Source organism: Trachypithecus francoisi, unplaced genomic scaffold (genome assembly GCF_009764315.1).
Source record: "Trachypithecus francoisi isolate TF-2019V2 unplaced genomic scaffold, Tfra_2.0 Lachesis_group0, whole genome shotgun sequence".
In the NCBI taxonomy this organism is placed as follows: Eukaryota; Metazoa; Chordata; class Mammalia; order Primates; family Cercopithecidae; genus Trachypithecus; species Trachypithecus francoisi.
The window spans coordinates 64,094,288-64,107,710 of NW_022681453.1; the positions used below are offsets into that span (position 1 = coordinate 64,094,288).

Genomic DNA, 13,423 nt, shown 5'->3' on the forward strand with positions numbered 1-13,423 from the left:
ATGTTTCTCAGTCTTGTCTGAAACACCTGGCCTCAAATGAGTCTCTTGCCTTGGCCTCACAAATTGCTTGGATTACAGATGTGAGCCACCATGCCCGGCCCCTCCTTTCCTCGACTGATAACCTTGTTTTATTGTTTTTCAGAATCAATTTGGCCAGGCATGGTGTCTCACGCCTGTAATCCTAGTACTTTGGGAGGCTGAGATGGGCGGATCACAAGGTCAGGAGTTCGAGACCAGCCTGGCCAATATGTTGAAATCTCATCTCTACTAAAGATACAAAAAATTAGCCAGGCATGGTGGCGTGAGCCTGTAATCTCAGCTACTTGGTAGGCTGAGGCAGGAGAATCGCTTGAACCTGGCGGGTAGAGGTTGTAGTGACCTGAGATTGGGCCATTGCACTCCAGCCTGGGCAACAGGGTAAGACTCTGTCTTTAAATAAAATGAGATGAAATAAAATAAAAAAAATTCAGGCCCAGCATGCAGTGGCTCACACCTATAATCCTAGCACTTTGGGAAGCCAAGGTGAGTGGATTGCTTGAGCTTAGAAGTTCAAGACCAGCCTGGGCAATATGACGAAACCCCATCTCTACAAAAAACACAAAAAATTAGCTGGGTGTGCTGGTGCATGCCTGTAGTCCCAGCTACTTGGGGGACTGAGATGGGAGGATCACTTGAGCCCAGGAGGAGGACCTGTAGTGAGCCGAGATTGTGCCATGGCACTCCAGCCTGGGCGACAAAGCAAGACCCTGTCTCAAAAAAGACAAAAAAAAAAAAAAAAAAAAAAAGAATCAGTTCAACCTCATCTACTCCATAACGACCTGCGTACCTGATCATCTCCATCTGTCTATCCATTCATTTATCCATCCATCCATCCATCCATCCATGCATCCATCCATCCATCTGTGTATTCATTTGTGTATCCATTTGATATGAGAATGTAAGCTCCCTCCACTGGAGTGTTAGGGGCAGGGGTTCTTTTTTTCTTTTCTTTTGAGATGGAGTCTTACTCTGTAGCTCAGGCTAGAGTGCAGTGGTGTGATCTCGGCTCACTGCCACCTCCGCCTCCTGGGTTTAAGCAATTCTCTGCCTCAGCCTCCTGAGTAGCTGGTATTACAGGCATGTGCTACCACGCCCGGCTAGTTTTTGTATTTTTAGTAAAGATGGGGTTCACCATCTTGGCCAGGCTGGTCTTGAACTCCTGACCTCGTTCATGAACCACTCACCTCGGCCTCCCAAAGTGCTGGGATTATAGGCATGATCCACCATGCCCAGCTGGGGCAGGGGTTCTATCTGTTTTCTTCATTACTGTATTCCTGAATGGTGCTTAACACATAGTAGTTGCTCAAAGGATTTCACTGGATGGCTATTTATTGTGTGTCTGCTAGGTCCAGGCCATGACTACCTTTTTGTCTCCGTGTACTCTGTGCTTCTTGAGCACTTATAACCTCTTTTTGTTTTGATTTGTTTTCATGCCTGTTACCAACTAAATCATCACCTCCTTGAGAAACTGAACTGCTTTATTCATCTTGGATACCCAGTATCCAGTCAAGAATCTGGCAGGAATTTGTATTTGATATAAGAGTACTGTTAAAAAGACATGGAGTTAGAAAAAACAAAGTTTCAATCAGCTTTGCCGTGATTTAATTTCTTGATACATAAAATGAAGGTGACAGTTCCCACCCTCCAGCATAACTGGGAATGTAAAATGAGATGGTGCATAGGAGGACTTGTGGACGGGGCTGATTAGCTGAGCCTCCTGAATGGCTGCCACTGTCATCCATGAGTATTTTCTAGTGACATGTGGCTAGAAAATCCAGAAGCCAGGTCCATTTTTACTTTAAGTAGCTTCCTTCCTTGTGCTAGTACTTCCACAAGTCAGACTTCCTGATGCTGACAGTAAATGAAGGTGTCCCTAGGAGCTTGTTATCACCCCAGCCCACATTTGGGTTCCCTGTCTAGCCCACTGGGCTGCCTCTCTGCTCATCGGAAGCCTCATTCTTAGCTGAAGAAATTCCTATGATCCCTGCCCTGGAAGGCAGCTTCCCATCTTCTTTGGGGGTGACCTCTCCCCAGGGCATGTATTTTAGAGAGCCAGGTTGCAGAGTTCGGGAACGGTTATTTATTTATTTATGGCAGGGTCTCACTCTCATCATCCAGGCTGGAGTGCAGTGGTAGAATCATGGCTCACTCCAGCCTCAGCCTCCCAGTCCCAGGTGATTCTCCCACCCAGCTTCCTGAGTAGTTAGGATTACAGGCATGTGCCACCATACCTGGCTAATTTTTGTATTTTCAGTAGAGCTGGGGTTTCACCATGTTGCCCAGGCTGGTCTCAAACTCCTGGGCTCAAGTAATCTGCCTGCCTCTGCCTCCCAAGTGCTGGGATTACAGGCCTGAGCCACCATGCCTGGCCATGAATGGTTTTGATCAACCCCTACTCCTTAGCAAGACAGAGTAAGTGTCACTGGGTGCCTTCTTAACCATATATCCCAGGACATCATCAAAGATGTAATGAGCGTTTGATGTGTGTGTACACTGAGGGTTGCTGCCCAGTAGACAGCCAGTGAGGGCCAGGTTCCCAACCTATGAGGATGAATCCCATGGCACATTCCATGGGGATTCTCTTGCTCTAGATCCCATGAAGACTTACCCTTATTTTACTTGAAGTGGGCGTGGGCACTCCTTATCCCTGCATTTCACATCCCTTGTAACCTAATTCCATGCCTTCTGACTCTGTCTCCTCCCACAGGTATCATGCGTGAGTCTACCAGTGTCCTTCCCCACCACCCCCTGAATGGTGCTCTTGCTGGTTCTCTCTTAGTTGGCTCTGTGCCACATCAGCCCTGGTTCTCTTGCCTTTGTTTACTTTTTTTTTCATTTTTAATCATTTAGTTTATTTTCGGAGACAGGGTCTTATTCTGTTGCCCAGGCTGCAGTGCAGTGGTGTGATCATAGCTCACTGCAGCCTCAATCTCTCAGACTCAAGTGATCCTCCCACCCTAGCCTCCCAAGTAGCTGGGACTATAGGCCTATCCCACAACACCCAGGCAAAGTTTTGATTTTTTGTTTGTTTGCTTGTTTGGTAGAGAACAGGTCTCACTGTGTTACCCAGGCTGGTCTTAAACTCCTGGGCTCAAGTGATCCTCTCGCCTCGGCTTCCCAATGTGCTGGAATTACAGACAGTGAGCCACTGTGCCTGGCCTCTTGCCTTTATTTTCTCACCATGGTTTACCTGAGGGTTTCAGATTTACTCTTTGCCCTCATATCCAGAGTCGCCAGACTCTCCCCTACTCTGAGACCAGGATGTATGGGTCACTGCCTGTCTTGGCCTGTCCACGCTGCCCCTGCCTCTCTGCAACACACTCTCTACCTTGTCCTAGACAGCCTTGGCCACTTGCTTCTCAGCCACTTATGGTGCTGTTTGTACAGCACAGCTTAAGACACATGTATTGGGTTCTCACATTGCTATAAGGAAATACCCAAGACTGGGTAATTTATAAAGGAAAGGGGTTTAATTGACTCACAGTTCAGCATGGCTGGGGAGGCCTCAGGAAACTTACAACCATGGTGGAAGGTACAGGGGAAGCAATGCACCTTCTTCACAAGGTGTCAGGAAGGAGAATTGCCGAGCAAAGAGGGAAGAGCCCCTTATAAAACTATCAGATCTCAGGACAACTCACTCACCATCAAGAGAACAGCATGGGGGAACCTGCCCCCGTGATTCAGTTACCTCCACTTGGTCTCTCCCTTGATATGTGAGGATTATGGGGATTATAGGAATTACAATTCAACATGAGATTTGGGTGGGAATGCAAAGCCTAACCGTATCAACACACAACAAACCCCAGCAGTTTATGATCTATTTTGTCCATCATTTTTTAAAATGGACATTTTGTTTCCTCTCTAAGATTGTAAATTTTACAACCCAGCTAGTTGTCTTGAGGAATGTGCCTGGAGGAGAGTGTGTGGATGCTTTCCAGGCAGGGCCTAGGGGTAGCCCACATTCTTCCTACTCACACTGTTGCCTAAAATCCAGCCACATGGCAATGCCTGACTGCAATGAGAACTGGGAGACTTGCTCTAGCTTTGTGCCCCAGAAGAAAGGGAGAATGGGCTCAGTGTACTGGCAGCTTACGCTCGTGTCACTCGCAAGAGGACAGTGGTTTGGGAGAAGTGGGCAAGGCTTAGGGATCTGTGCTCCCTGTGAGAAAGCAGGTTTGGGGAAAGCAAGAGAGTAGGCAAAGACAGGCAGACAGATTGCATTTAGGGCTTGCAGAAGCTGGGAGGCTGTCAGGGTGTGAATATGAGGCTCCGTGAAATGGCGTGGCTGTGGGCAGTACCAGGCTGCTGTGAAATCCGGGAGAAGGACCAGGTTAGGCAAGGCCACCACTGTGGAGCTGAATTCCCACAGGGAGAAGAACGATGAGGCCTGAAGTATTTGGATGCGTGGAAATGGGGTCAGGCATGGGAGAAGACTAGTGAATTCTGGGCTGGGACGAGTGGTCTTTGCCTGGGGAAGTAGATGTGGAGAAGAAGCAATGAAGCATCAGCAGGACTGGAGGTAGAAGCATGAGGAGGGAGACAGGTGAGAGGCTGGGAAGCAAGATGGGCCAACTGAAATGAAAAGAATCAATATTAAATCCAGCTCACATAAACTATAGATTCTTTAAAGAACATCTCCTTGTGGTCAGACTAAATGAAAGAAATAATATTGGCCTATTGTAGACACTTCATAAATATTTGTTCAATGAATTAAATAAGTCCATTGAAAGCTGGTAGAGGGATTTCTCCATCCCCCAGGCAGGAAGTATACGTGACAGTGTGTTGCTGACACACAACACACATTTTGGTTGTCATCAGCTACCTTCTCCTCACATCCCTGAGGGTTCTGCCAAGTTGGAGCTGCAGGCATGGTTGGTCAGGGGGCCAGGCCGTGCCGTATCCCAGCCAGAAAGGTCGGCCTCAGCAAGAAGCCAGCTCCCCGCCTGCGTCCACTTCTCCGCTGGGCTCTCTGCCTGTTTCCCAGTTTGTTTCTTCCCTCTTCATCCCAGGGATTGGGTATGCTGGCCTCCTTTCTTGCTTGGCCCTTTTGTTCAAGGACCTACAGTTCCTCAGCTCTTCTACTCTGTTTCAGAAACAAACAAGAATTTGTCTTTTCCCCCAAAACAATCACGCTCGCCTTTTTAGAGTTTTAGCCTTCAGCAATAGTAGGTAGGATGGCACTCAAATAATGTAATGTCTGGTCTGACATAGAGGAACCTGAATGCACTCGCTGTGATGCTGGACAGCCAAGCACCCATTGAGCACTAGCCTTGACTGCAGGGTAAGAGATCTTGATTAGCAGAAAATATATAGGGGAGCTGGGCATGGTGGCCATGCCTGTAATCCCAGCACTTTGGGTGGCTGAAGCAGTTGGATCACTTGAACTTAGGAGTTTGAGACCAGCCTGGCCAACATGGCGAAACCCCATCTCTACTAAAAATACAAAAATTAGCCAGGCATAGTGGTGGGCGCCTGTAGTCCCAGCTATTTGGGAGGCTGAGGCATGAGAATCACTTGAACCCAGGAGGCGGAAGTTGCAGTGAGCAGAGATCACGCCACTGTACTCCAGCCTAGGCAACAGAGCGAGATTCCATCTGAAAAACAAACAAACAAAAAATAAAATATATATGGAGTCAGGTGTTACATGTTACAATAAGTAGCAGACCTCATCTTATCCTCCATGTAACAGTGATGATGGGGTGAGTGAGCATGGTGGCTTACAATAAGTTGCAAACACCAGTGTTCTAACAAACTAAAAACAATCTAAGTTTAAAACATCTCTCTTTTCTCTTTTATATTATTACCACTTAGTAACTAAAAGCAGCAAAAGGCCAGGCGTGGTGGCTCACGCCTATAATTCCAGCACCTCGGGAGGCTGAGGCAAGAGGATTGCTTGAGCCCAGGAGTTGTGGACTAGCCTGGGCAACATAGTGAGACCTGGTCTCTACAAAAAAAGTAAAAAATCAGTGGAGTATGGTGGCACCTGCCTGTAGTCCCAGCTACTTGAGAGTCTGAGGTGGGGAGACAGCTTGAGCCTGGGAAGTTGCAGCTGCAGTGAGTGGCGATCACGTCACTGCACTGCAGCCTGGGTGAAAGAACGAGACCCAGTCTCTCAAAAAAAAAAAAAAAAAAAAAAAAAAAAAAAAAAAAAAAAAAAAGCTGCAAAGGACACTTCAAGTTTCTGTTCCCATTCTGCTGCTTTTCCCCTTTGGAGAGTTTGATAAGGGCATTTCTGGAGACCAGGGATCAATGCTTTGTTTGTGTATGGGAACCTCTTCCAGCGTAGAGCATAGGGAGCATCTGCAAGCAGTTGTGTTGTGGCCTGTTAGAAGCCCATCCTTCTTGCTTGGGTTTCTTTTGTTCAAGAAGCAAAAGGTTTCCATTTTTCCCTGTTGAGATGAAGTTGCCACTCCTCTTCTATAGGTTGAGGTGCTTCTGTACCTGTTTCTCTGCAAGAGGGTATTTATCCCTCATGTTTGGTAGGTAACAGATCTCTGTATTTGGGGCAGCAAAGAAATGCTCCCTTCAGAAGGATGGAATCTGTGGGCCCAAAGTTAATTTCCTGCTGCAGAACTTGGCAGTGGCCTTGGCTAAAATGGGAGGCACACACATGCTGCAAAGAGCACTGGATTTGGGCCCAAGAAGCCTGGGCCAGATGAACTTCAACTTCTTGGGTGAACTTAGGCTTGTGGACCTCTGATTTCCCACCTGTGGAAGCCAGGGGATGGCACCAGGTGATACAGTCAAGGGCCCTTCCCCTTGGAACTTGCTATGTCTGACACCTGGCGGAAGGTCTTGAGTGTCAGGTTTCTGGGATCTGAAGCTGTTACACCATCAGACATCAGGATGTCATTCATGTGAGGAAGACTTTCTTTTTTTCTTTTTTTTTTTTTTCAGCTTTCATGTTAGAGTCAGAGGATACATGTGCAGGCTTGTTATATGGGCATATTGCACTCAAGTAGTGAGCATAGTACCCAATAGGTAGTTTTTCAACCCATAAACCCTCCTGCCCCTGTAGTTCACAGTATCTGTTGTTCACATGTTTATGTCTGTGGGTGCTCAATGTTTAGGTCCCACTAATAAGTGAAAACGTGGTATTTGGTTTTCTGTGCCTGCATTAATTTGCTTAGGAAGGAGAATTTTCTTTAACATGAGTCTGCCTTTTCTCTAAGTCTTTATGATTTGAGGCATCTGTATTCATTGAATTTGGAGCTTAGAAATATAGATATTGAGGGGCTGGGTGCGGTGGCTCACACCTTTAATCCCAGCACTTTGGGAGGCTGAGGCCAGTGGATCATGAGGTCAGGAGATTGAGACCATCCTGGCTAACACAGTGAGACCCCGGCTCTACCAAAAAGACAAAAAATTAGCCGGACATGGTGGTGGGTGCCTGTAGTCCCAGCTACTCGGGAGGCTGAGGCAGGAGAATGGCATGAACCTGGGAGGCGGAGCTTGCAGTGAGCCGAGATGGAGTCACTGCACTCCAGCCTGGATGACAGAGCAAGACTCCATCTCAAAAAAAAAAGAAAAAAAAAGAAATATAGGTCTTGGGACATTTTCTTTCTTTCTTCTTTCTTTCTTTCTTTCTTTCTTTCTTTCTTTCTTTCTTTCTCTTTCTCTCTCTCTCTTGCTTTTTTTTGTTTTTGTTTTTTTACCTTAAACTGCTAACGGTTAAGAGACGTTTTCCTGATTTATAATGTTTGTATACCTGGAAGGTCATAGCCATTACTAGATATGCCCCTGGTCTCTGTCATTTTGTTTTTTTTCTCTTTAAATATGCATCTACCCTTGTTCAAAATTAAAATATCTAGGCCAGGTGTTGTGGCTCATGCCTGTAATCCCAGCATTTTGGGCGGCCACGACGATCAGGAGTTCGAGACCAGCCTGGTCAACATGGCAAAACGCCGTCTCTACTAAAAATACAAAAATTAGCCAGGCATAGTAGCACACGCTTGTAATCCCAGCTACTCAGGAGGCTAAGGCAGCAGGATCACTTGAACCAGGAGGCGGAGGTTGCAGTGAGCTGAGATTGCACCACTGCACTCCAGCCTGGGTGACAGAGTGAGACTCTGTCTCAAAACTAAAAATAAAAACAAAAATACTTAGAAAGGAACACATGGAATAGAGGCGAAGCTCTTGGCTTGTGGCCTGACTCCCTCTGCTGAGGTCTGCAGCACTCTCAGTTCCTTTTCGTGGGCCACAAGAACCTATAGCTACAAATCAGTTATGGCTTACTCATTCCTTATCGGGTCAAAAATAAATCAATCAAAAGAAATTAGTCACAGCAATTTTTTGGACTCTGTGCCAAAAGAGATCTTCACCTCTTAGGGGAATTTCCCTGTTAAGGTTGCTGTCTTACCCTCAAAAGCTTCTTCAGACCTGCCTTGCCCCGTGGTTCCTCAGCTAGTGGCTCTGAGTCTCTAGAGCTCTGGGACAATAATGACAGGACTCGATATATAGGTAAAGATGTCTCAAAGTTGTTGAGTACATCAATAAAACCACATGATCTGACCCAGGTAGCAAGAAAGCGAACTTTGACAGTGATAATAGAGATGCATGGCACTGAGAAGAAGTCTAACTTTGGTCCACATGGCATATGGGGTGTCCTTTGCTGTCTATAAAGCTGGAGTTGCTGAGAATAGGACTCCCGTTGTACCATCATGTTGCTGACTCGGTCTGTACTTCCGAAGTCAGTGCAACCCTACAAGTTGCAGCTTTAATGTGATTAATAGTGGTTTCCACACTGGCAACCAGGTGACAGTGCAGGAGCCCATGATTCTTGTTGTTGGTGCAGCTAACTTCAGGGGAAGCCTCGTATGCACTGGAGCTGAGGTTTATCACAACCTCAGCTGAAGAATGTTTTTAAGGAGAAACATGGGAAAGCCGCTACCAATGAAGGGCATGAAGAGGGCTTTGCTCCTAACATTCTGGAGAATAAAGAAGCCCCAGAGCTGCTACAGCGTGCACCTGGGAAAGCCAACGACACGACTAGGGTTATAATCGGCACTTACCTGGCTGCCTCACAGTTCTTCAGGTCTGGGAAATATGATTTGGACTTTAAGTCTCCTGATGGTCCCAGCAGATACATTTGGCCCTGTACAAGTCCTTGATCAATGATGGCTACGGTAGTGTCCATCAAAAATCCCTTTGAGCAGGATGTTGAGAAGCTCAGATGAAGTTCACTGCCAGTGCACGTATCCCAGCAGTGGGGGGATCATCTCATTGACCAACCTAAAGGAATTGTGCACCTGCCTCCTGCTTAGGTGAAGCAGGTTGCCTCTGTGTCCTGGTCTATTCCAGAGTGTAAGCTGGTCCAGACCCGCAGGAGGTGTGTCAGGGGTTCCCATTACTCTGAGGAGACTGACCATGCTTCCATTGCCACCCTGGTGGTGGGGCTGTGCACTGGACTGATCAAAACAGGTGCACCTTGACAAACAGAACTGGGCCAAGTATAGTCAGCTCCTCAGAAGTAGAGGGGCTGGATAGCAAAGCTCAGTTCGCCAGTGAGAAATTCAGAGATTCTCTAGCAGAGTAAGCACTGGGCAGGCAAGTTGCTGAGCTCTTCAAGCTCTGGAAAGCTAATTAGACATCTACTTCAGACAGCTCAAGACAGCAGAACCAAACTGGCAGGGCCCTCAGGCTGTTACCCCTCCTTTCCCCAAACCCTGTGTTTTTCTTCTCACTGCTTCACTACAACTGCTATATGAGAGTCAAGCTTGACCACCTGGAACCCCATTTAGAAAGCTCTGCTTTTAAATCTAAGGCCAGAGGCCGGGTGCGGTGGCTTACACCTATAATCCCAGCACTTTGGAAGGCCGAGGCGGGCAGACCACAAGGTCAGGAGATTGAGGCCATCCTGGCCAACATGGTGAAACCCTGTCTCTACTAAAAATACAAAAATTAGCTGGGCATGGTGGCGCGTGGCTGTAATCCCAGCTACTCGGGAGGCTGAGGCAGGAGAATCGCTTGAACCAGGGAGTCGGAGGTTGCAGTGAGCTGACATTGCACCACTGCACTTCAGTCTGGTAACAGAGCAAGACACTGTCTCAGAAAAAAAAAAAAAAAATGTAAGGCCAGAATAATATATGTGTGTGTGTGTGTGTGTGTGTATGTATGTGTATATATATATATATATATATATATATTTTAACAAAGTCTCACTGTCGCTCAGGCTGGAGTGCAGTGGCATGGATCGTAGCCCACTGCAACCTGGAGCTCCTGGGCTCAAGCGATCCTCCCGCCTCAGCCTCTTGAAATGGTGGCATGAGCCACCATGTCTGGCCAGAAAACTCATTTTTCTAACCTTGTTTCACAACAAGTGTTTATGGAGCCACCTTTGGTGTAGTCCTGGAGGTTGTTGACGGGCAAGATCCTTGGGGATTTAGTGCACAAATAAAAAAATCATTATTTAAAAAAAGAAAAACCCAGAAAACAAACAAACATACCATAGGCTTAGGACAATACATCTGGCTTTACTTATTTAAAAACACTGCAGTGTCTTCTTGACTTCTTGTTCTTTTTTGTGTTTGCTTTTTGTTTTTCTGAGACAGGCTCTTGCTCTGTTGCCCAGGCTGGAGTGCAGTGGCACAATCGCAGTTCACTGCAGCATTGAACTCCCGGCCCAAATAATCCTCCTGCCTTAGTCTCTTAAAGTGCTGGGATGACAGGTGTGAGCCACCACACCAGGCTGACTTCTTAATCTTGAATTTTACAAGGATTCTAAAGGGCATTGGGTAGTTCTAGGATATCTAAGACCTTGAGGGAGGGTGCATTCCTCTGATTTTTGTGCCTCTGCCAGCAGTCTGGCTTCTAACAAAGTGGTCAAGGGATGCTGACTCACGTGAGACTTCTGGCAAAGTGTTCCAGAGGGAAGAGGAAGAGACTAGTGCCCTAACTCCTCCAGAAAGACTCATAGGGCAGCACTGGCCTCCAGCCTGCCAGAGCGGGAGGTGGGGGGGATCTTGTTTTTTACATTCACCAGTGAAAAGGTGCTCAGAGAGAAGCCTGGGCTTGCTTTGCCATTAAAAACCCCTTTGCTGGAAATGACCGGGGAGGGTTCATGTTTTATAACAAAGTATATTGTTTCATTTTAAAATTAATACCTTAACCTCCTGCTGTCCCAGATGAGGTTGAGTTGTTCTGACGTCCAGCTTTCTCCCAAACCCAAAGACTTTTCCTATCAATGTGTTGTTATCACACAAACAACAAAGATAAAAACAAAAATGTTTTCGTCACTTTACTATAGCACCTCATTAAAATTTTTTCTTTTAAATCCTAATAAATACAGTTCTATATTCTGGGATTTTTTTTTTCCTCCTTAGTGTAAATATTTTAAATTTCTTCTTAATTCCCATAATTATTTGTAATGACTGTCATCTATTGAAGTGATATGCTATGTTATTGTTATGGTTTAAGGATTTAGGTTTGCAAGTTTTAAAGATTATATTACAAATAATACTGCCATATACATCACAAAGAGCTTCTCCTTTCTCTTTAGATGATTTTCTTGTGATAAGTTTCTTGGAGTAGAGCACTGGGTCAGTGGATATGACCTATACTGCCACGTTGTTCTTCTGAATGATTATTCAGCATCCAATGCCAGTGAAAGATGATAAGTAAACAGCTTAAAGGTTAACTCTTGAATGCCCAAGGGAAGACTTCTCAGCCACTTATATGTCATCTTATTTATTTAACTATATATTATTTCATCTACTTATTTATTTATTTTTAAAGTTGAGGTCCCATGTTGCCCAGGCTGGTCTCAAACTCTTGATATCAAGTGATCCTCCCACCTCAGCCTCCCAAATAGCTGGGATTACAGGCATGAACCACCACGCCCAGCAATATATAACAACTTTTAAAACATTTTAGCTATACAACTTTTGATCATTTCTGTTTCTTTCTCTTGCTAGTCATGTAGGCAGTTAGGAACATTTTAACCACCAAAATAACAATGAAACCGAATATTTTTATTATGTGTTTACAGTTTACAAAATACTTTAATATCCAGCAGCTCAGTTAATCTTTACAATACTTGGTGAAGCACCTGGAATACGGATTACCATTTCCTCCATTTTCAGACAATGAAAATGGAAAGTAGAGAATTTAAGGTCAACCGGATAGAGACGCAGCCACAGCATGCCATGTTTTCGGGAGACATCCTGACCACCTCCTGCTCTCTTCCTCTTTTTCCCTGCCTAGGACTTCGGAAGCCCACGGTCCATCACCTCTCGGTGTGACTTGAGGGCAAACCTTGTCAGAAATGGCTGTGGAGGTGAGATAGAGAGCCCAGCCAGCAGCTTCCATATCCTGAGGAGCCTGCCCCTCAGCAGCAAGGGTTCGGGCTCTGCGGGCTGGGACGTCATTCAGATGACACCACAGGAGATTGCCGTGAACCTCCGGCCCGGTGAGTTGCCCACAGAAAGGGCTGGATGCTCTGGGATCAGGAAGGCCCATGGAGGAGGTGGGACTTGTTAATAATGGGACAGTGAGTCAGACCAGGCTGAGAACAGAGCCACGAGATGGTGATGGGGAGGCAAGGCTCAGACCTCAGGAAGCAGAGTATGTTCTTATTGATGTGTCTGTGGATAGGCTCCTGTGGACAGAGGAAGATCTTTGCTATTTTTAAACAATTGTGGTGAAATATACATAACATTTACCATTTTAAGCATTTTCAAGTGTACAGTTCAGCAGCATTAAGTAAATTTACAATATTGTATAAACATCAGCAGTATCTATTTCCAGAACATTTTCATTGTCCTAAACAGAAAATCTATACCCATTAAACATTAATTCCTCATTCTCTCTTTCCCTTGGTTCCTGGTAACTGGCATTCTACTTTATTTTTTATTTTTCATTTATTTTTATTTTTAAATTTTGTTTAAATCAGGGAGCAACTGATGGCAGAAATTACTGTCATTCAGAGTGTAGTGGCTGCCCACTCTACTTTCCGACTCCGAACTTGACTAGTCCAGGTACCTACCATAAGTGGAATCATCCAGTATTTGTCCTTTGAAGTTTGACTTATTTCACTAAGTGTAATGTTTTCAAGTTTCACACATATTTTGGCATATGTCAGAACTTCATTCCTTTTTTGGCTGAGTAATATTTCATTGTATGGGTGTATCACATTTTGTTTATTCATTTGTCTGTCAATGGACATTTAGGTTGTCTTCAGCTTTTGGCTATTGTGAATAATGCTGTGGTTTATTCTAGGAGGATGCTGGTAGATTTACTCCTTAGTGAATGCAAGTTGCTCAGGAAACATGCCACTTTTAGGAAAAAGTGTTTTTCCCCATCAGCAAATTCCATTTGAGTCTGTAGCATTCTGGAAGGACAAACTTTTAGAGTGGATATTTTTTTTGTGTGACCCTCGGGCCCTGCA

At 45.5% G+C, this 13,423-nt stretch overlaps 1 protein-coding gene across 1 annotated transcript in view; it reads left to right on the forward strand.

The window, feature by feature from the left end:
* Positions 1 to 13,423, forward strand: part of ITGB5 (integrin subunit beta 5) — a 123,913-nt gene that overhangs the window by 15,965 nt on the left and 94,525 nt on the right. Inside the window, exon 3 of the mRNA XM_033210969.1 lies at positions 12,241 to 12,445. Coding sequence (XP_033066860.1) covers positions 12,241 to 12,445 — 205 coding nt within the window. The remainder of the gene's footprint in view (positions 1 to 12,240; positions 12,446 to 13,423) is intronic.